Genomic DNA, 20,419 nt, shown 5'->3' with positions numbered 1-20,419 from the left:
GTATTTTTAGGTCAGCGGCTTATAACTAAAGCGCAGTGGTGGTGGTCATTGATATGGTGGTGGTAGTGGGTGCACTGGTGGTGATCGTAGTCGTGGTGCCACTGGCGAAGAGTCGCTGAGGTGATGGTCATGATGATGAGCATAGAGCATGGTCAGAGCAGTTTCGTGTAATAATGGCGACGGGCTTCAAGTAAGTTTACATTGGATTAACATTCAATTCCTAAAAATTCTTAAGAAAATAAGAAATTGATATTTATTTGCAGGACTGCACAGCCATTAGAGTATTATAGAAAGTTTTTGGTTGGTACTTTTATTGAATTAAGAAGTTAAAGTTAATATTTCTTTTAAAAATTTAGCAATAAATGAACATTGCATTTGGTAATGTTTAGTGTTTAGGAAATTTTTACCTAATCCAAATAAACAATTTCAAAATGGATGATGATATTTCTCAAATAATAGAGTGAAAATATTCGTCCTGATGGCAGAGACTTGTTGCAATTTAGAAACACTGTCGTCAATATTGGTATTTTTTACATTTTGTTAAGAATTTGCATCAATGTGTATTTAACTGTATCTTTACAATCGAATGTAAATGCACATAAACCATATTTTAGGTTCAATTGCCACTGCTGAGGGATCATGCATTGTTAAGTTAGGAAATACAACAGTTGTGTGTGGAATTAAAGCTGTAAGTAAGAAAACATTATTCAAACATTTAATGCTCAAATTAATTCATTGTTAGCCATTGTTATTTGCATCCCTTCACATATCTGCTTTTAATTTTGAAATTGTACACATACTTTTTCATATTTGCTATAAGTGCACATTGTCAACATTACATCCTAGACCAGACTAACAAACCCTGTCAAGAATTCTCTTGTGTGTTTCTTAGTCTGAAATTAACAATTGTTTTTCCTTGTAAAGGAATTGGCAAATCCAAAATCTGATTATCCTAAATGGGGATTTATTGGTAAGTTGACAACTGGTGCATTTTCTGTGCAATGCAATCTAAAAAGTTTATCTTTAGTACCAAATATTGACCTTTCGGCACTGTGTTCACCACGTTTTCGACCTGGTCCCCCCAGTGAACAAGCTCAAGTGATCAGTCAGTTCATTGCCGATACTATTTCAAAGTAAGCTTGATAGCATTTAATACTTGTTCTGAAACTAGGTTGTTTTTTTCTGTGTTTTTTCATTCTCACTTTTAAATCATTTGGACATTTGTACATGCCTGTGATTGTACATTGAAACACAGAGTTTTGGAGGAATGGCACTTCATAATATGTTAATATCCCTTATACATTGCAAGCTTTAGGTGTGCTTACTCAGCCCAAAAGTTAAGTGCAGTGACAGTTACCATATTTGTTTTTTTTAATAAACTGGTGCATTAACTTTGTGTAATATAGATTTTTTGTTCATTAAATTAGCTCCAAGATGATTGATCTTGAAGCACTTTGTATCATGGAAGGACAGGTAAATTATTGTGTCATTGAAATGACTTTCTATAAACCATAGGCATCTTCATCTATACATCCATCTGTTTATACTTCTTTTATTATTTTTTTCTTTAGCTGGTATGGTGTCTATATGTTGATTTGGTGTGCCTTAACTATGATGGCAATATTGTTGATGCTAGTATTATTGCAATGCTTGGTGCAATCTACAACAGTATGTGACTGTGTTTTTACTGTGGAATCATTTCAGAATTGTGATGAGTGATGAAAATTCAAACAAGTCATACATAGTGTAAACTTTCAGGGGGGGAATTGAGGTCATTTATGTTCGTCATGGTTGACATAATATAGTCAGTGCATCAAAGGTTATTTTGGCAGTTATAGTTTTCCTTTCTGATCACAAAATCTTTGAAAAAATTGTCTTCATTGTAAATTTTGTAACATTTCAATGCTGCCTGGTCACATGATCAGATTTGTCTGATCTGAGTGTTTCATCCAATCTGTTTTGTCTGATCTGAAAGTTACGTTGTGAAAGACAGTAAATTAGTTGTTGTCTTGACTATGAACTGAAATAAATTGGTTGCTGCGCATGTCCAGATGATTTCTCTTATAATTCATGACCAAGCGATTTAATTATTAATTTCTCCGAAATTGATGCAAATAAATCCAGTTCATCATTTCCATGATCATGAACTTGGACAGCTTGTCCAATCAAATGCGCATGCGTACACGATATCTCTAATAATTTGTTACTGAGTAGGCTAGTTACTGTGAAGGCCATGCAAGTACATCTAGTTTTTACCACAACTATCAACTAGTACAGTTGGTCAAGTGGACTTCAAATGTTGAGTTGATTCTTCTCTGTAATATATTGTGACCGATAAAGCTAGTTACTTTAGAGCAGTGCAAGGCGATCCAATTGATTAGTAAGAGCCCCTTTGTTGGTCGAGTGGGCTGCACAAGTTTTCAGTCATATTATTGGCATACTGTGTGTCTTCTTTAGCTTGTTTCATGAAAATCATTTTGAAACTTTTTCCTTGATGACCGTTGACGAAAAGGAAATTGTTAACCTGTATACCGAACATGTATAAATCCCATCTCAAAAGAACTTAGCTCAGTTATAGCTAAGTGATGAACGTAGATAACTGGTTAAATGAAATGTTGTCGCTACTCCATTATAAGGGGTACCAACCAGACAAGAGAAAACTGTGTCTGTTGACTTGGTTTTCCTTCATAGTCGAAACAATTTGTTAGACTTGTTTACCTATGTTTTTATTCAGCACGATTATACGAGATATTCATTGATGAAGAAAAGAATGTTCCTGTGCCTAGTGATGAGAAACAGAGATCATTAATTGTAAAAGAAGTACCTGTAGCTTCTACATTTGCTGTCATAGATAAGTAAGTAATTAAGTATTATGACGATTATATGATTGTATATCACCAATATTTTGCATGAGCATTTTAAAACATAGAATATTGTTGGCTAACATGGTATTTTAGGCATTATCTTGAGCAATCATGAAGTTAACTATTGATCGTTGTATATATTTTTTAGTTCGTTAGCTCCTATTCTAATAGCTGATCCCACCGACGATGAAGAGAGTTTAGCCAGTGGAGTGATTACAATTGTTGCCACAACTGAAAACAAACTTTGTTCTCTTCATAAACCAGGTCTGTTCTTAAGAAGCTTTGTTCAAAAGCCAGGTGCATCGATAAGTCAGGTCCATTCAAAACGCAAGTCCTTTTATAAGTCCATTTATATCCAGGTGTGTTCATAAACCAGGTCTATTCGTAAAAACTCCTTTCAAAAGCCAGGTCCATTGATAAGCCAGTTGCATCGATAAGCCAGGTCCATTCTAAACACAAGTCCATTTATAAGCCAGCTCTGTTCATTAACCAGATCTGTTCGTAAAAAACTCCGTTCAAAAGCCAGGTCCATTGATAAGTCAGTTCGTGTTATAAGCTATAGGTCAGTTCGAGGAGTTGTGACATGTTTTAAGTTTCGAAATTGTCCATTGCTTGTTTTGACATTTATGTTTTACTCTAGGTGGACGTCCTTTACCTGCGGCTACACTTCGACATTGTATAGAGGAAGCGAAGAAGAGAGCGAAAAATGTACACAATCTAATAGAGGCCGCACTCTAACATTAAGGTGAGTCCCAATATTAGTTCAGTCCTGTACCTTGTACACTATTTAATTTTTTTATTGTACACATCGCACAAGTTTGTGTGGCTCACCACACATTATAAATGGTCCGAATACCAAACAGAAAATGGATCACAAGGAATCTTTTATAAGAGGCGTTGTTATTACTGATTCAAAGTAATATTCGATACACGAATAAAATTACTCTGCAAATTTTTTTCTATTGCCATTCGCTCTACATGTAGCTAGTACATCTTTATTGAACCTATCTATAAAATTTCCAATGATGTCATTCAATGAATGACATCTCCACATCATTTATTTGGCGTGTTTGATTGATGCGACGGTCGACGTCTCAAGTTTGGTCTTCCAGGTGTTCGGGTTACAGTATTTTGTGAGGCATTTACTTGAGATTGTAGTGTAATTTGATGTTGCTGTAGTGCTGGAGAACCTTGTGGAAATTGAACCATGCGAACCTAAAAGTGGCCAACGTAGAAAATTAGGTAGCTAGTAATTCCGCAATCTACAAATGCACGAAATTGATCCCTGATACAATCTTTAACCAATATCTTAGCATAGCTTCGTACTTCAAGAAATAATTAGTGTTCGGGTTATAGATCAATTTCGTGTATTTGTAGAACAAAGAATTTTTACCGAAAACTTAATTAGAACGATATTCGTAAGAAATTGGGGACAATCATGTCTATCGAATGCCTGCGTAATGCACACCATTAAAACAGTATTTTAAACAAAATTGCCGCAGACATTAGGTCGACGAAGCCAATACCTGAATTGGTGGCTGAAGAGGAACAACAGGTGCTCGATTTGAAGTGGATCTATTTCCAGTCGATGTCATGATTGGAATTGGTGATGCCGTGTTGCTAAGGGTTACCATTGTTACAGCTGTTGATGTATTTGCTGAAGCTATGAACAGAAAGAGTAACTTAACAATAATAGATTAACTGCTTACAATGTTGTTTTTTATACTGAAAGGAATAGATTGTGATTTGACATTGGAGGACAGCTGTGTCAGTGACTAAACACTTTATTTGCGTATTATAGACTGACTAGTATCAGCAAGATTAAGCATCTCACCGGAAGTCGGTTGTCTAGTTTGAGGCTGTAATTGTGTTAATGACGAGGATAGCGCTTGTTGTGGAGTAACTTTCTGAGCAGATAACTGAGCACTTCCAATACCAAGTTGCGTTAGGATTCCAGCGTTACTTAGCTGCAATAAAGTAATTATTAGTAAACCATGAAAGAAATTTTCTTTTAATTGGCAAAAGAAAATATGGAGATTCGTTGTGATCAACGTTCCACCATTTAAATGCAGAAACTCACGGCAATTGTTGCAGTGTTTGATCTTGCAATCTGAACTGGCTGTCCTTGAATAGTCACGTTATTCTAGGAAAAAGAAAAAATCTGAGAAATGGCAACAAACATGTGGACGATAGTTCATGAATTGTCTAACATGTGATTGCTTCTTGAATAACCGCGATGCTATTGAGCTGGGTAACAGTCTTCGCGCTGAATCACTCCCTGTTGACTGAAAAACACCGAAATTTTAATGTGGATAGATGGATAAAACAATAGAATAGTGTGATTTTCTTCTCACTTGAATCAGTGTTATGGCACCAGGTGTAGCAGGTTGGATGGTTTGAGTGCAATTCTTAACGTTGCTCGTTGTTATGAACTTTGGCTGTAAAATAGATGGTCTTGTTCCTGGATTTGTTTTGTTCGTGTTTGGTGCAATGGGTGTTGTTACCACAGGAATTGCAGTGTTGCCCAGCGCAACGACTTTTGGCTAAAAATGTTTTGAAAACACATACGGTATAATACGAAATAATGCTTGATAGCGAAGATAGTATGGTTTTGTATATATAAGTTAATACCTGAACATAGGCAACATTATGTTGATAGGAGACGGTTGGTTGTAGATCTTGTTGATTCTGCACAGATGATGAAGGAACTGGAATGGCTGTCACGTATTGTTTACCTTATTTGAAAGAAGCGTAAACGTAAATGACATACGTAATTGTGACAATTATTCACATTGTCACTCATATGATTATAATATGTTAGAAAATGTTAGTTCACCTTGTACTGTCATACCACTATGTGAGGTGTTGGACATAACTATACTTCCTGTACTTCCAGTTGTGTTATAGATTGGAATTTTACCAGAAATTGATTGACTTGATCCACTATGAGCAATCACATTCGATGCCATCTTGTTTCCAGTATTTGTAAGGTTACTTGTTTTGACTGTAGTTCCCATTGCTTTGTTTTCCGTTTTCTGAGCCTGACAGGGACTCGGAGTTCGACTTGGTTCCGCTTTTATTTTGTTTTTATTTTGAGCTTGAATCATGGCTTGTTGTTGCGTAGGAATATAACTCGATATTTTAACAGATTTTCTTCCCTCCTCTGTGTATAAATCTTGAAACTGTTGAAGATACCTATGGGGATCAAGCTGTTGTCCATCTGAAAAAGTATATGCTTGAAAACCAAGAGAAAACAAAATCCATTTACCTTTGCGCACTCAGTTTACTGCCGAGGAAGAATCTAAAACAAGAAACTCTTTCTTGAAATTTGATTCATTTTTGTACACAAATGGTACATAACACACTGTCTTTTCCATTCTAATCATGCGACTTTTAACATACTTGCAGCATTTTTCCTTATTCTGCGTAATTTCCTTCGTCGCAGCATCCTCGTGTAAAGACAACTCTCCAAGATACTGAAGGTCGGCTGGACGCCGTTGTATTGTCACTCGACAATGATAGTTATGATTCTCAGATTTTTCAGCTTCAAGAACGATTTCTTGCACCGTTTCTGGAGCACTGTTTGAATCCAACTTGCTCGCCTCGACTTTTTTTGAAAATTTCATCACCTAAAAAAATATTTAATTTAATGGTATGAACTCACTAGTATCGTTACGTCTTTGTAAAATTGTTCAAGTAGATTGTTCAGGTTAAGGAAGTCATTAGAATTTAGACTGTTGGTGTTGCTGTTGACTCAGATTTTGACAACCTTTGTGGTAGTCATCTTCAGAATGAATTCAAATTTTGCAGGTCTCGTATTAATAATAAGGAAGGAAATGGATGTAACGTGTTTTATTTCCAAAAGTAAGCCCTCTATACTGTCCACTCCTCTCTACACAAAAGATGGTTTTAGTTTGAGTAAAGTTACTAGGGAATGATGGTGTTCCATCAAAGAAATCTCTTTGCAAAGCACGTTCTCTCTTTTGTACAAAGCTCTTTTCTCCACACAAAATTCAGTTTGTGTTCAGGGTATGTTCTCGAAAAGACCTTTTTTTAATCATTTTTTTATAAATGTTTTCTAAAAACTTCACCTGAATGGCTTCACTTGGTGGTGGTAAAGATAAGGTACGTTGTTTCCAAGTGTCGACTCCATTATAAGATGATTTGGAAAGTCTTAAGTTTACAGGTGGTTGGGTATGCTTGTGATGAGCCAAGAAATCGACCAATTTTAAGCATGATGGCACGGGTAACGACGAACGATTTTGAGAAATATAAGAACGAAAACGTCGCTTGAAACTTCTGCAATCAAAAAATAAAAGATGACATATACGTGAAGCTGACTTAGAGTGAACCGAAGGCAATAGGCTAAAGAAATTTGTCTCATTGTACAAAGGTCTGTTCCAATAAAAAATATAATTCATTTGGGCTACTTATACCTTTGTAGGAGAGTAGTTCTATACTTGTTTCTATTGAAATGCATTTTGTTTAAAATTTTAAAAACTTCTGTTGACGGATCAAGACATAATGGACTTTGAGTTTTCAGTAAAAGGTCTGCTTCTAATTTGAGTTTATCTTCGTATGTCCAGTCTCCATTTTGAGTCAGTGCATTTACATCTGCTAACAGCGTCTAAGAAGGATGCAATGTTTAGTCATGTATGCTTGAGCTTCCGAATATTTCTATTGCAAAAATGCCCCAATTTACACTAGAGACGGATCATCTGTCTGGATCAAATTGGACAAGCAAAACATATAGTTCGTCTTCAAGTTCGTCTGTGTGTAAATGCGGGAAAACTGACGGTTCGTCGTCTATTTAGACGAATTTGCATGGGTAGTTTATCTTTACGCATCATTCGTGTGAGTATAAAAACGGAATAGAGACGAACTGCGTAATTAAACGATATTTCATTACTCTCTTTGTATCTCCAAATTGCCAAATTCGTCTGTATGCAGTTCGTGTAGATAGTTTGTCTCGTGTTTATGCTTGAACGGATGATCCGTCTTTAGTATAAAAAGGGCCTAGGGCAAACTTTGTGTGTATCAACAATCCTCAGTGAAACAAATTTCCAACTACATGGATAATTTGCAGTACTTGGGTTGAACTTGATCATATATTAAAGGATTAAGTTAAAAACGTCAGGGTAGTCTTAAAATGAAATCTGTTTTAGAAAATTGAATGAACTTGATTCAGCACATCCTTGATTAGTTTCACCCCCCAATTACGCTAAATACTGCAACCCAAGATCAACAGAGGTGTAATGAACACGGTGCAAAATGTTCGCTGTCTTAAATGTCACGGTATCAACACACCTGGCATGTTGGTCGTAATAGAACATAAGAGGTATCATAGCTGCCGGGATTTACACAACATCGATAATCACGAACTTCAACGATAACACAACCATCGTAGAAAATATTAACCTGCAACAACGATGAAACAATTGGTAATCTTATAAACCGAATTCGGACCCTGTTCTATCCTACGATGTACGCCCTTCTTCCAAATGCACGTCTCTCAGCTGTAGTGTTGGTTAAACATTTGTAGCAATACCTTGGATTTCTCCAACAAATCAACAAGCATTGGAGGAAGCTGAAATAAAATGTCACACGAAATTAGTTGTGAACGTTACAATACTTAAAATTTAAGTAGGGTTGGGCGATAATCAAAAAATCAGCTCTCGATCATTTTTAAGGGAAATTATCACGATATTCGATAATATTCATTTTTTCAGATGAAGAAAAGATCAGCGAAGAGCTGTACTTTAAAGAATACCTGCTGAGCATCAAGATAGTCGAGAAATTCTGTTTCCTGAAAAGAAAACATGGGCTTTTGCAGAAATCGTTGGATTAATGGTCATAAAGAAAAAAGTCGCCAGATTGCAGCCTTGAAACAATTTAACAAATAAACTCACTTCATAAGGGAGGCGTACTGTTTCCGCTTCTACAAAAATAAAGTTTAGTGATTTTGCCTTCTTCTTAATATAAGCAGTCACAGTGTTGCTTTCAATTGTTCAACACAAATTTGTCTATGTGGGCAATGGTATATTAGGTATTTGCCACGCGACGGGTAAGAACTGTTTTTATTCTAGTACATGCAAATTGATAAATTTTGATTGGAGCGAAGGCGGGTGACTAGTTTAAACATCTTGACTATGGTCCAAAAGAATTTTTACAGGGAAAATTTTTTTATTTTAAATTAATTTAAAATCTACGTGAATCCAACAGACTTTCTGGATTTTACGACAATTTCACTTTCTTAGCAACCCCAAAACAATAGTGAAAACCGGAAAAAAATACGAAATATGTTATGAGAAAATACTATTTTCTTTAGTCGACCTTTGTTCGAACTAGTTACTAACAAAATTTATCAATTAAATGTACGTAATGTAAGCGTTAGTTGCTAACCTGTACCACTTGCACTTTTCAACATTAGGGAATAACCTTCGTTCAAAGGATGGAAATTAACGATTAACGTTGAAAGGTTATCTTGAAGAACAACTTTGTCCAATAAGTGGACACCATGACGAAATCGCTAGAAAACAGATGAGATTATTAATTTCACAATTTTCTACCCTTTAAGCCCATCGCCCACGGTTCTCGCTGGAACACGGTATAAGGGAACCTGTTTCACCCCAAACTAAGTCCGTGCCAACACGAGTGGAGGTTAAACGAGGATCAACTTTGAATGAATTCGGCTCTTTAAAAAGACTGAATTTTTTTGATATTCGGGCGTAACACTTGCACTATAGCAGGCCGAAATCATAATAACGCTATCATCACACTCACCTTATCACTTGGTGCCCCTTCAACGGAATCCACGAAACAGTCGAGTAGTCTTTCCAAAAGACTTTGCCTAAAAATATATTATTGCATTGCTCGAAATTGACCTTTTATTTCCTTCGAAAATTCATTTGAAGGCACGCTCGAATACTGAAAAGAATCGTCAAATATCTGTAACAAATATTCGGCAAATGTTTCAATAATGACCTTCAAACAAGCTTTTGATTGCCAGTTCAGTAACATTGAACAATTGTTTAACGTCCATTTTAAACAAAAGTAAATTGAAATGAAAAGTTGTGGCCAAAGTCCAAGAACACATTCAAAAATGGATGTAGGGTGGGTGGGGGTGATCTAAATGAGTGGAGTGATGCTATCATCTTTAATATAATGGGGGTGATCCAAATGAGTGGAGTGATGCTATCATCTTTACCACAATTGGGGGTGATCTAAATGAGTGGAGTGATGCTATAATCTTTACCATAATGGGGGGGAGTGATCTAAATGAGTGGAGTGATGCTATCATCTTTACCACAATGGGGGTGGGTGGGGGTGATCTAAATAAGTGGAGTGATGCTATCATCTTTACTACAATGGGGTGGGGGTGATCTAAATGAGTGGAGTGATGCTATCTTCTTTACCACAATGGGGGTGATCTAAATGAGTGGAGTGATGCTATCATCTTTACTATACTGGGGAGAGTTATCTAAATGAGTGGAGTGATGCTATCATCTTCACCATACTGGGGGGAGTTATCTAAATGAGTGGAGTGATGCTATCATCTTTACCACAATGGGGGTGATCTAAATGAGTGGAGTGATGCTATCATCTTTACCACAATGGGGGTGATCTAAATGAGTGGAGTGATGATAACATCTTTACCACAATGGGGTGATCTATACTGGGGAGAGTCGTGTGGTACTAGTTAAAGTTACAATCCGCGTAACATTTTGTAACAAATATCCATACTCTTTCTGATCGCAGTTGCGTTTTCTTTTTCGAGCTTCTTTGCAGGCATCTTCGATAAGATCCTTCAACACAAATCATTAAATGACATCAATGCCATGAAAAAATTGACCTAACTAAACAAGTGCTATATAAATTGACGAGATTGAGGAATACGAGCGAATTAAAAAGCAGTGCTTGGGCCAAACATGACCGAAATTCAGAAAACATAATTCGTCAATAAACTTTTACTACAAAGGTTTTAATACAAGGGTTTGGTACCTACCCAAGCCGTGTTCTCTGTTTCCAACATTATCTCAAGTTAGTACAAGCCGTAGTATTATTTTAATCGTTGTCCCTAGAACTGCACATTTGAAATTACAATAAAATATGACATTTTGGCTGACAGCAAGTATCAATTCACTTAGGTTTAACATCGCAGCTGGCCTTACTTGATTTTTTCAAAGAAAACTCCAAAGGAAAAAAGCATTCGTCATTGTTTTACTAGGAACAATAAGCAAAAACAAGAAAGTTAACTTAATTTACTAACAAGAAAGTTAAAGGGGCTTTTGAACACATCTCACGACATTTTTGTTAATTGAAAAGGAGTTGGGTGAGGGAAGTCTGATCAAACCACTGGCAGACAAAGTTGACGTCGTTTGTCTTCGTAATGCGGAACTAATTTTGTTGAATAAAGGGAAATACGTGCGACTCCAAGACGTCCTGTCTGCCTTTAAGTACGTGCGGTTATTGACGAGGAGAATAGCAAATAAACCCAAATGAATAAACCACAAAAAGCGCTCTTTAACAAGTAAAGTCAGTGACTTTTTCTACTTGGGATAACAGTTAGCTATGGATGAGAGAAGTTCGTTTTTTCTGGTGAAGTAGTTAAAAGTCAATTACAAGACATTTGTTCGTTTTTATAGACAATCAACAATTGAATTGTCGATTCCGAATAACGAAATATCATCCCTTTGTATCCATTGAGAGAAACTAGATTATGCCTATGTGCACAGTTTTGTACGTTCATTGCGACCAAATACCTTTAAGATTTATCTCACAAGATATTCCTTTTAATCGGATTCTAGGATTATGACGTCATTTTAAATAAAACTTGAACAGATACTTCACTACTTTGCTATTCTAAATGTGTTTCGACATTACAGAAATAAATATTATAAGAGCTGCTATTGACAAATTTAATTTTCTAATTGCACTTCGTCAATGTTTTCTTTGTGACGTACAAAAGACAGAATTATTTCGTGACATTATCTATACTTGTGGTGCCAAAGGGACTGACGAGCACGGCAGGACGTGTGCCTGGTTAGACACGACAGAACACAATTGAGCAGGTGGCAAGACCAGAGGTCTGACTCCTGATGCTCATTGTTTTAAATGCGGTTGATGCGAATGCTTGAGATAATATCGGCCGTTCTGTTTAAAACTTTGAGTATAAATAAAATTTTGCTATGAATAACATGTCTTAAAATTGCGAGTGTTTTAAGAGAACAATAAAATTAAGAGAACATTGGCGTAAATAACGCGCAAATAACCGCTCTAAAATACTCAAAATTTACTTCCAAGAGTCTTTTAACACCAGTTAGAAAGCAAACTTTGAACTACTTCGTGAAATTGCCGTGAAACAAATGTTTAGAAGGTCTGACGTCATAATTGATATTTTACATCAGACATGTGAATTTGTCACTGACAAACAAAAGTGATGAAGGGTCGCCGAGAAGTCTAAGAACGACAAGTGCACAGTAACTGAAACGGAATTATACACTCAAGTTTTTGCAAACACCAAACTAAAATAGTGAAGGTTTTCTATGTATGTAAAAAAGCATATAACATTGAATGAATTAGTACTGCTAAGTAAAATCATCATGAAAAACTCAACAAAATTAATGCAATGAAAATTAGAGTTATCTTTTACTACAATGAGCCTCATCAAAGTTGCACATATTTCTAACTAAGGACAAGAGAGAATTATTTATAAGCATGTCAGTAATTTGTTGATAAACACATCTTAAGTTGTAGGACATTCATTGATGGCAGTTTCAATAAACTGTTGTCAACATTCTGCAGTTATAATGCAAATGTTTTTGAGTCAATAACTGTTTTCGAATAGGTAAAACTTGCAAAAAACTCAAACTCAAATAAATGTCAGAAATGGGCAAATAATTTGTACTTTGATCACTGGACAATAAACAAATGCAACCATAATTACACACTGGTGTCACAAAATTTGCAAAAAATATTATGAGACCATATTGTCTGATGAAGAATTATTAAACAGACCACTGTCATACAGTCTTAAAGCTTTCTCTTATGCATGGAACTACGTAAACTAACGTAAACTAACAATTCACGACAGGTGAAGGGCAACAATCTTAATTGTTCACATTTTATGTCATATTAAATGATTATGTGCATAACGATCGATGTTTTTAAAACGTTGAACGTTCAATAATTTCATAATGTTTGATTTTGGATCTACGGCCAAAAACATAGCCTTAAAACAACCCTGAGTAGCGATAGGAGGAACTGGATTAAGTTCTTCGTTCCAGAATGATCCAATTGATTGTATTCATTATTGTATTCAAAATATCACAACAAATACATGTTTTCGCAATTCATATCATAATATGCGCGTTTTTTTACCTGATAGCGTTCTTTCGTGGAATCATGTTCGCTTAAACTATCACATTTCAAAATAATAAAATACGTTGAAGTGAAAGAAAAACAAATAATATTTTCAGTGTTTTTCCTCGTTTTTTTGTTTAACAACAATACAAAAATTTACGAGCCCGCAACTGCTGATCAGCGGTGAGTCATGAGCATTATTTCCTCTTGCTACCGACGTCGTCTCGTTTTGGACAATTAATCTTGCATGCATATGGAGTGGATACAAAGAACGACAATTGGGATTATAGTATTCAATTTGAAATACCTGAGTCATTTATTTTTTAACACGTCTTAATCTTGAAAAAAGCTCCTTTTGTAAATTTTTGTTAGTAGAAATTTTTCTTCGGCTGTTTCTCATGAACCAAAGAGTTCCTCCGGAAACTTATCTTGTTTCTAAAATTTCACTAAAATAAAAGCGATATAAGAGAAGTAAATATAACTGCAGTCTGTATGTCGCATTTAGCATTAATTGTGAGAAATTGGTTGGACAAAAGTACTAGTACAGACAGCATTTGAATGATTAGTTCGCTGCGGCTGGGTATCACAAAAATTAGAGAGATATTTACCAAATAAAATTGCGAATCTTCCTTATTACGTCTAAAATAAAAAATTATGTTACGGGGTAGGGGTATGGCTCATATATTGATATTTCAGTAATACTTATCCCGTTCCACGCGTGTTATCATAATTTATCTACTTAGTGTCCCCTCTCTTAGAGCCAAAGTTTTATCTACTCGTAAGGAGCCGCAGGGCCTAGTGCTTATGAAGATTGTCTAGACTTCTGGCTCTGGTGCTCGAAACACGGAGCCAAGATGTCGTAGATGTCGTTTCACTCTAGCACAACATTATTTCTGTTGTGTGAATAAGCTATGGGAACGAACCATAGTCGAAATTGTGATAAAATAACGATGAGCGACGATAATTTACTGGCAAGACTCGCTACGGCGGCTTACAAAGGCTCTGAAAGGGACTTAAAGCATTTATTAAAAGCAGGCGCTTTTCGATTCATAGATGATTTTACAATCCATGGCAAGTCAGCTTTACATCATGCCGCAAGAAGTGGACAGTCGTCGTGTGTTAAAATCTTACTTGAACATAACGCTTTGGTGAATATAGCTTCGTATGATCGCCGTACACCACTGATGGAAGCGGCAGAACGTGGTTATACGGAGTGTTTGATAATGCTTTTAAACTCTGGTGCTGATCCAAATTATGTATCAACAGATCAAACAACTGCCCTGCATTACGCGGCTAGAAATGGGCATTCCGATTGTGTTGAAAAACTATTAGAAAGTGGTAGTAATGTGAATGCTATCGCGGCAGGAGGATGGACATCTTTACATTTTGCAGCAAGACATGGGCATTCAACTTCTGTCAAGTTATTGCTTACTTATAACGCTCATGTCGACGGACTGACAACTGACGCTTTTAGGGTAAGTGTATGTGTCGTTTGTGTTTACTTTTTTGACTTTATGACATTTGTACATTACGCTGCATGCTAGAATAGCTCCACAGTGAGGGAGAATGTAACTTGTTATTTACTATTGAAATGTCGATTATTATATTTCATCTCAGATTGCTGCATTCCTTGCATCTTTTGTACTTATTAAACGTCGATGTTTGTTTCATTCTTCATTATATTCCTGCCTGTAGTATTTGATCAAATATTATTAGTGTAAATCCTAACCTAGGAAGGCTTAAAGATGATTGGAATAATTGCTCCTTGAAATCTTTTATTCACAATAAACGCGTACATGTATGAATACCAATGGTTAATTTACACCTTTCTAACGCTGAGAAATGTCTATCAGTTTTATAAGTTTTGTAAGCCTGAAAAGGAAAGCCTTTCGAAAATTGATCACACTTTCCCAAAATTTGCTTTGTTTCGGCGTGGAATATTTTTTTAGTTGTTTATCTCAAAGTATCCGCCATGTGATATAAATGCGCTATATGCCAACCCACTAGCTCATTTGACGCCATAATGTCCGAGATATTTCATACTTTGTCATAATTAATATTTACACCGTCTTGTCATTTCTTGCATGTCTAAAACAAGATAAATCCGTGGGCTTGTGGACATTATTGCGATATTCATGGCTTGAAGTGGGCGCAATTTGAAATAGATGGGACGAAAGGTTAAATAGCTGAACGCAAGTTTCGGGTTTTAATTTACTGTGTGCTTTTAGATTTTTCTTTGTACAGTGCGAAACATTTGGACTGTTGGTTTATGTTTTTACTTCATCCAAGATAAACGCATTCAGCGCACGGCGATGTTTTTTCACATTGTAGTATCTATGACCTCTCGCTGTTTGGATTTTATTTTTGACATGGCACTTGAGATTTAACTTGCAAAATGAACAGGTTGTCGGAATGCGTGGCTACATTTCATCGCATACTACATAAATGAAGTCCATCTTTCTTGAAACAATTCCAAAATAAGTTGGAGTTATTAAACTACTATATTTATTATTTTTAAATATCAACGGTTACAGTGCGGACGTTTCGTGCAACACACAGATTTTGCTCCACACTACACACTTGGTGGTAAAGCCTACAACAGCAAGCGCCCCGTGTGCTTGTTTGTAAATATCTTAGTATGAAGACGAAATATATCAGTTGAATCGTCGTAAAGCCACCCGATATTCTCATTTATTATTTATTCTTAGATCCTTTTTCATAAACAAGAAGTTCACCCGATCACGCATATTCGCATTTAACATTCGAAAAAAGTACTGATTTTTTATACTTATGCTGCGTTTTGTACAAAGGCACTCCAATTCAAAGCTTTCGGCACTTAAATTGTTTTGTAATTATTCAAATGTTTTAAGTGAGAAACATTTGTTTTCATCTTGAACTACGAAAACACTCGTTTCACTGGTTGCGAAAGCTCGGCGCCCTCAAGTCCCTAATCCTTCTGAATATCTCTTCAAACACGCAAGATATTAATCTATGCATGTCTTAATATAAACCGCTCGCGATTTGGAGTCAATTGATGCTTTTAAATATGCACATGTCTTGACAGTTTTATTTATCAAACAACAGCGGTTCGTTCTTCTAACCTGCTCGCTTTTTCATGCGATTCTAATGAAATTAGTAATCAAGACTTTTCGTATAATCATTTCCGTTGTGCGTTTGATCAGATAATACGAGAGCTTAGCCATTGAATTGACACTTTATAAATGTGTGCAATGTCGTAAAAATCATACAAGCATTTGTACGTACTCTGATCAAATTATTTTTTACTTGAAAGAGAGTACCTGTCGTGTATAATACTTGTCCCTTGATTGAAAAAATACGAGCGGTTTGCCAGTGCTTTGCTACAAATTTTTAAAAGGGTCAAAGAGTGAGTGCTGTTTAGGACAATTATTGTCTTTTAGACGAGATTTTCGTTTTTTCTTCTCCTTTAGTGTTTACTGTAACGGTGTTCTAAGACGCGACATTAAATGCGTTATTATCTTATTTTCCTTGGGAAAATTATTAGTTCTTTGTAAACAATAAATCAACTTTTGCGATATTTTTGACATTCTGACATAACCATATGGTCGATGTTAGATCGTTCTTGAACTTGAAATGGGCCCGGATATTTTTAAATGCGTGGTATGAGTTTCTGATAATAAACTAACTTTAGCTTACCAAATATGTTTTTAAGTCAATAGACTCATCCTGACAAACTACACAGTTTCAAGATACTGATATCTCTGAAATTAGAACAATGTTTTCAAATGCTCACTTTTGAACACGACGCGTTTTAACCACAGAGTAAACAGTCTTACAGCTATTGGCAATTAGCGCAACAAGCCGCCATGTTTTTAGCACTTGCAATGAGTTAAAGGATTGCCCATTTGCTAGCAATTAAGTGAAACACACCTAGTGGAACCTGGGTAGTATAGTATTATGTCAATAATAGTTCAGCTTTAACATGTATTTTGCCATTGTTTCTTTATAATGCTTAAACTAAGTTAACTTTTTTTTGCACCACTTTAGCATGTGGCATCGCCTTTGCATCATGCTGCAGCATATGGTAATCCACCTTGCATTGAACTTTTGTTGAATGCTGGAAGTGATGTTGACAGTGTTGATGAAAATGGTTGGACAGCATTGCATTTTGCTGTCTCAAGGGAGAAAACACAAAATGTGGAGACCTTAATTAGGTGTGCTATCATATTACATATATATATATGTATTTAGTAGAACAGCCAGCATGTTTATTTAGTCATGCTATGCAAGTATTTCTGTGCTCATTCACTATAAGAACTATGATGATATTTTTGACTTTACATGACGGGACTGAACCATTGGCCTGGCTATGCTATTGTTTGCATTTTATTGAAAGCACAACCACGAGTTTCACTTCACGTTATTCACTTAATTTATAAATTGTATCTCATGACGTCAGTACCTCGTAAAAAAGACGTAATGAAGTCTGATTGCTGCTAACCAATCAAAAACTGCGAGTTTATGACTTTTGATGGTTCACATATGCACTACTGTGAAAGCTTATGTGATCAAAGAGTTAGCCACTTAACCAACGAAGTAAAAATCATGTAAAGGAATACAACATATATCTAAGGAACTTTGCTTTGTTTGTGGGAGAATTATTACATAACTCATGGACGTTGTTGCTTACTCCCAAGTCTTAATGTTTGGAAATTAACATATGTGTCTGCGACCCTTGATCTACCTTCTATTCTACATTTAATTACTTTAAAACTGAAATTAAAAGCTTGTTAATTTTTTTTATCAACCACTTTGTTTGCGTCCTACTCGAGAGATTATAAAAACGACTGTTGTTTATTCCTCAGAATATAATTACGTAGTAGAAATGCAAATGGTTATGATGGTATTGAATGCATATCAACAAACGAATCACTATGTTGACACTGTCTTTCAAGCGATCATCAAATGATTAATTTATTTCACGTATTTATAGCTTGGAATGTATTACTGACATTTTCGAGTAATGAGACATTGCCATTAATGTATTATAACTTTTTGGAAGCATGCAAACAATGTGTTTCGTTTATCAAAATCGTTAATCTGCTTATTTAAACATTGCACGTTTTCTTCGCATGCGTTATGTTTGTTTTATACTGATTTACTATTCTTTATTTCATTTTAGATATGGTGCTGATGTGAATATGACGACATCTTACGTTGAAAAATCCTCTTATAAAGACACTCCTTTACATATCGCTTTGTTTTATCGCTTTCAAGACTGTGCATTGAAGCTTATACAAGCAAATGCCAAGTTAAAATGTCGAAATGAACCTAACGGCGAAACTCCTTTAGACATTGCTAAATCACGTCAGCTAAAAATCTACAAATACATGGAGCAACTTTCACGAACTCCGGCAAGTCTTACAACTCAATGTTGTTGCACCATAAGACGACATCTCAAACCTAATGTTGTTGCGAGGGTTAAACGAATGCCTGTTCCTCCTGAATTAAAAAGTGCAATATTATATCCAAGATTACGGAAATTACCGGAGTGATTCACATAAATCATGTGCAAGTTTAACGAATATATGGCTCAGGGTCTTGGCCAAGTTAGGAATCCCATTTCAAATCTTGGAGAGAATTGCCAGATTGATGTAAACAGCACTTGACCACTTTGCGTATTCAGTATTACTGAATCAGGTGAAAGAATTGTTAACGATACGTACACAGAATTTAATCACAACACCAAAATAGTTTTCACATCTGGTTGAACTAAAAAAGGGTTTGGTAAATTATATTTTGGTCACCGAAAATATCGAGATTGGGAGTTAAAAACGATTTTTCGAGTTCGACAGTCATTTTGTGCCAAACATGTCTTTGTCTTGTTAAGTTTATGTAGATAGAGTTGATCCCTGACCTGCAGAATATTCTTCGCCAGTGAAGAAAGTTCCATCGTTATAATTGACGTGCGATCCAAAATTAAGAATTGGGATTCTTAATGTGTTGTGTTGTTATTCTTCAACTGAAAGAGTATATTGTTTTATGAAGTGGTGGGCTGATTTTTAAATATACGTAACAAAATTATTGGCTAAACATGGAAGTCTAGAATTTCCTGAAATTGGCAAACAGAGAAACCAGTGCTTCCGTTTATTTATTGTATTAAATTTCCTATTGTTGAAATTACTAAAATCAGTATCAATAATGCTGATTTCAGCAGCAATAGGGAGAGAAATTTTTCTGTTCAAAATTACTACATTGTATCTCAATTTTGACTTTGATTACTTTTTCCAAAATATGAGATATTTGTTGGCCTTGTAATGCAATGATAGATATGTTTAAATTTATCCTATTTAATGATCTTGTCTTAATATTCGGTAATCTGTTTGCTAATAAAGTTTTTCCGTTTTTTATGACAGTTAAATTGATTACATGTACTTCCTATTTCAATTTTCCTGTCCAAGTTTATCCACCACTTCATTTTATAATATACATATTCATTTGTGTGAATTCACTAAACACTTAATCATTTATGGTGAAGTCTTGGGTTGCGTGCAAATAGATTGAACTAAGCATTATCAATTAAAGATAATTTTGCTATATCTACGTTAAATACTGAAACTTTCAACTTTATGCAAACTGATTGTTGTAAAAAAATGTTAGCTAGGACTTTGTCAAAGTATCCCTGATGAAAGAAGGTCAAGGAAGTAAAATTAAGTGGTTAAATTCACAATAATAGTGGTATGCAAATGTTTCTAACCCATCCTTAAACTACATATGTACAGAATATTTGTAAATACAACAGAAACTTTATGTACAGTTGACAGATAGTCACCATAATGCGAATAAATATTATAAATTATTTTTTAAAACATGTTATTTTTGCGTCCAGCTTGTCTTGTTTTTTTTTGTATTTTATTTATTTTCCACTTTTGACACAAGTTGTTCTTTCTTTTTTGTAAGGAACATCAACTAGCTACGGGACTTCTGTCTTTTTTATTACAAAATTTATTCATTGCTGGTCTCCTAACTTCGCGAGCGTAAATCACGCAATTCAAAATTATTTTGCACTGTATGCGCTTCACACCAGCATCTTCTGTGCTTTTATGAATTACGTCTGGATCAGCAGTTACGTCTGGAGCAGTTACGTCTGGAGCAAGTCGTTTGCTCTATGATATATAAAATGTGTTTGCTAGACAGAAACGTCATGGACTAAT

The 20,419-nt window shown here is 35.4% G+C and overlaps 3 protein-coding genes across 9 annotated transcripts; 2 read left to right on the top strand and 1 right to left on the bottom strand.

Moving 5' to 3' along the window:
• The first annotated feature begins 50 nt into the window (after positions 1 to 50).
• LOC124446149 (exosome complex component RRP43-like) lies at positions 51 to 8,841 on the top strand. Of its 3 annotated transcripts, none has more exons than XM_046996971.1 (12): positions 51 to 190; positions 264 to 300; positions 460 to 523; positions 615 to 688; positions 925 to 970; positions 1,028 to 1,133; positions 1,428 to 1,473; positions 1,572 to 1,668; positions 2,735 to 2,855; positions 3,013 to 3,128; positions 3,505 to 3,609; positions 8,594 to 8,841. In XM_046996971.1, the coding sequence occupies exons 1-11, from the start codon at positions 174 to 176 to the stop codon at positions 3,600 to 3,602; spliced, it is 822 nt and encodes a 273-aa protein (XP_046852927.1). In that variant the 5' UTR covers positions 51 to 173; the 3' UTR covers positions 3,603 to 3,609; positions 8,594 to 8,841. The 3 variants fall into 3 exon arrangements, with proteins under 3 accessions (XP_046852927.1, XP_046852929.1, XP_046852926.1); XM_046996973.1 differs by lacking the exon at positions 8,594 to 8,841 and adding an exon at positions 4,367 to 4,621; XM_046996970.1 differs by lacking the exons at positions 3,505 to 3,609; positions 8,594 to 8,841 and having other exon boundaries at positions 3,013 to 3,332.
• On the bottom strand, positions 3,746 to 13,864 carry LOC124446147 (transcription factor SPT20 homolog). Of its 5 annotated transcripts, none has more exons than XM_046996966.1 (23): positions 13,835 to 13,864; positions 13,534 to 13,672; positions 11,036 to 11,087; positions 10,870 to 10,947; positions 10,608 to 10,669; positions 9,648 to 9,714; positions 9,267 to 9,393; positions 8,774 to 8,802; positions 8,635 to 8,670; positions 8,413 to 8,451; positions 8,172 to 8,282; positions 7,301 to 7,491; positions 6,956 to 7,163; positions 6,267 to 6,493; positions 6,133 to 6,165; positions 5,701 to 6,059; positions 5,496 to 5,599; positions 5,219 to 5,407; positions 5,075 to 5,149; positions 4,945 to 5,007; positions 4,699 to 4,831; positions 4,391 to 4,527; positions 3,746 to 4,079 (listed from the first exon to the last, which is right to left on the bottom strand). In XM_046996966.1, exons 4-23 carry the CDS (start codon positions 10,894 to 10,896, stop codon positions 3,918 to 3,920), a joined length of 2,379 nt encoding a protein of 792 aa, XP_046852922.1. In that variant the 5' UTR covers positions 10,897 to 10,947; positions 11,036 to 11,087; positions 13,534 to 13,672; positions 13,835 to 13,864; the 3' UTR covers positions 3,746 to 3,917. The 5 variants fall into 5 exon arrangements, with proteins under 5 accessions (XP_046852922.1, XP_046852924.1, XP_046852921.1 ...); XM_046996968.1 differs by having other exon boundaries at positions 10,870 to 10,941; XM_046996965.1 differs by lacking the exons at positions 13,534 to 13,672; positions 13,835 to 13,864 and adding an exon at positions 13,245 to 13,400.
• Positions 13,865 to 14,015: 151 nt separating this feature from the next.
• LOC124445080 (ankyrin repeat and SOCS box protein 13-like) lies at positions 14,016 to 20,093 on the top strand. The gene is made up of 3 exons (XM_046995788.1): positions 14,016 to 14,701; positions 17,253 to 17,419; positions 18,388 to 20,093. Exons 1-3 carry the CDS (start codon positions 14,138 to 14,140, stop codon positions 18,758 to 18,760), a joined length of 1,104 nt encoding a protein of 367 aa, XP_046851744.1. The 5' UTR covers positions 14,016 to 14,137; the 3' UTR covers positions 18,761 to 20,093.
• The last annotated feature ends 326 nt before the right edge of the window (positions 20,094 to 20,419 follow it).

The sequence above is a fragment of the Xenia sp. Carnegie-2017 genome, unplaced genomic scaffold (assembly GCF_021976095.1).
Source record: "Xenia sp. Carnegie-2017 unplaced genomic scaffold, XeniaSp_v1 HiC_scaffold_22, whole genome shotgun sequence".
In the NCBI taxonomy this organism is placed as follows: domain Eukaryota; kingdom Metazoa; phylum Cnidaria; class Anthozoa; order Malacalcyonacea; family Xeniidae; genus Xenia; species Xenia sp. Carnegie-2017.
This window is presented reverse-complemented; position numbering and strand designations above follow the sequence as displayed.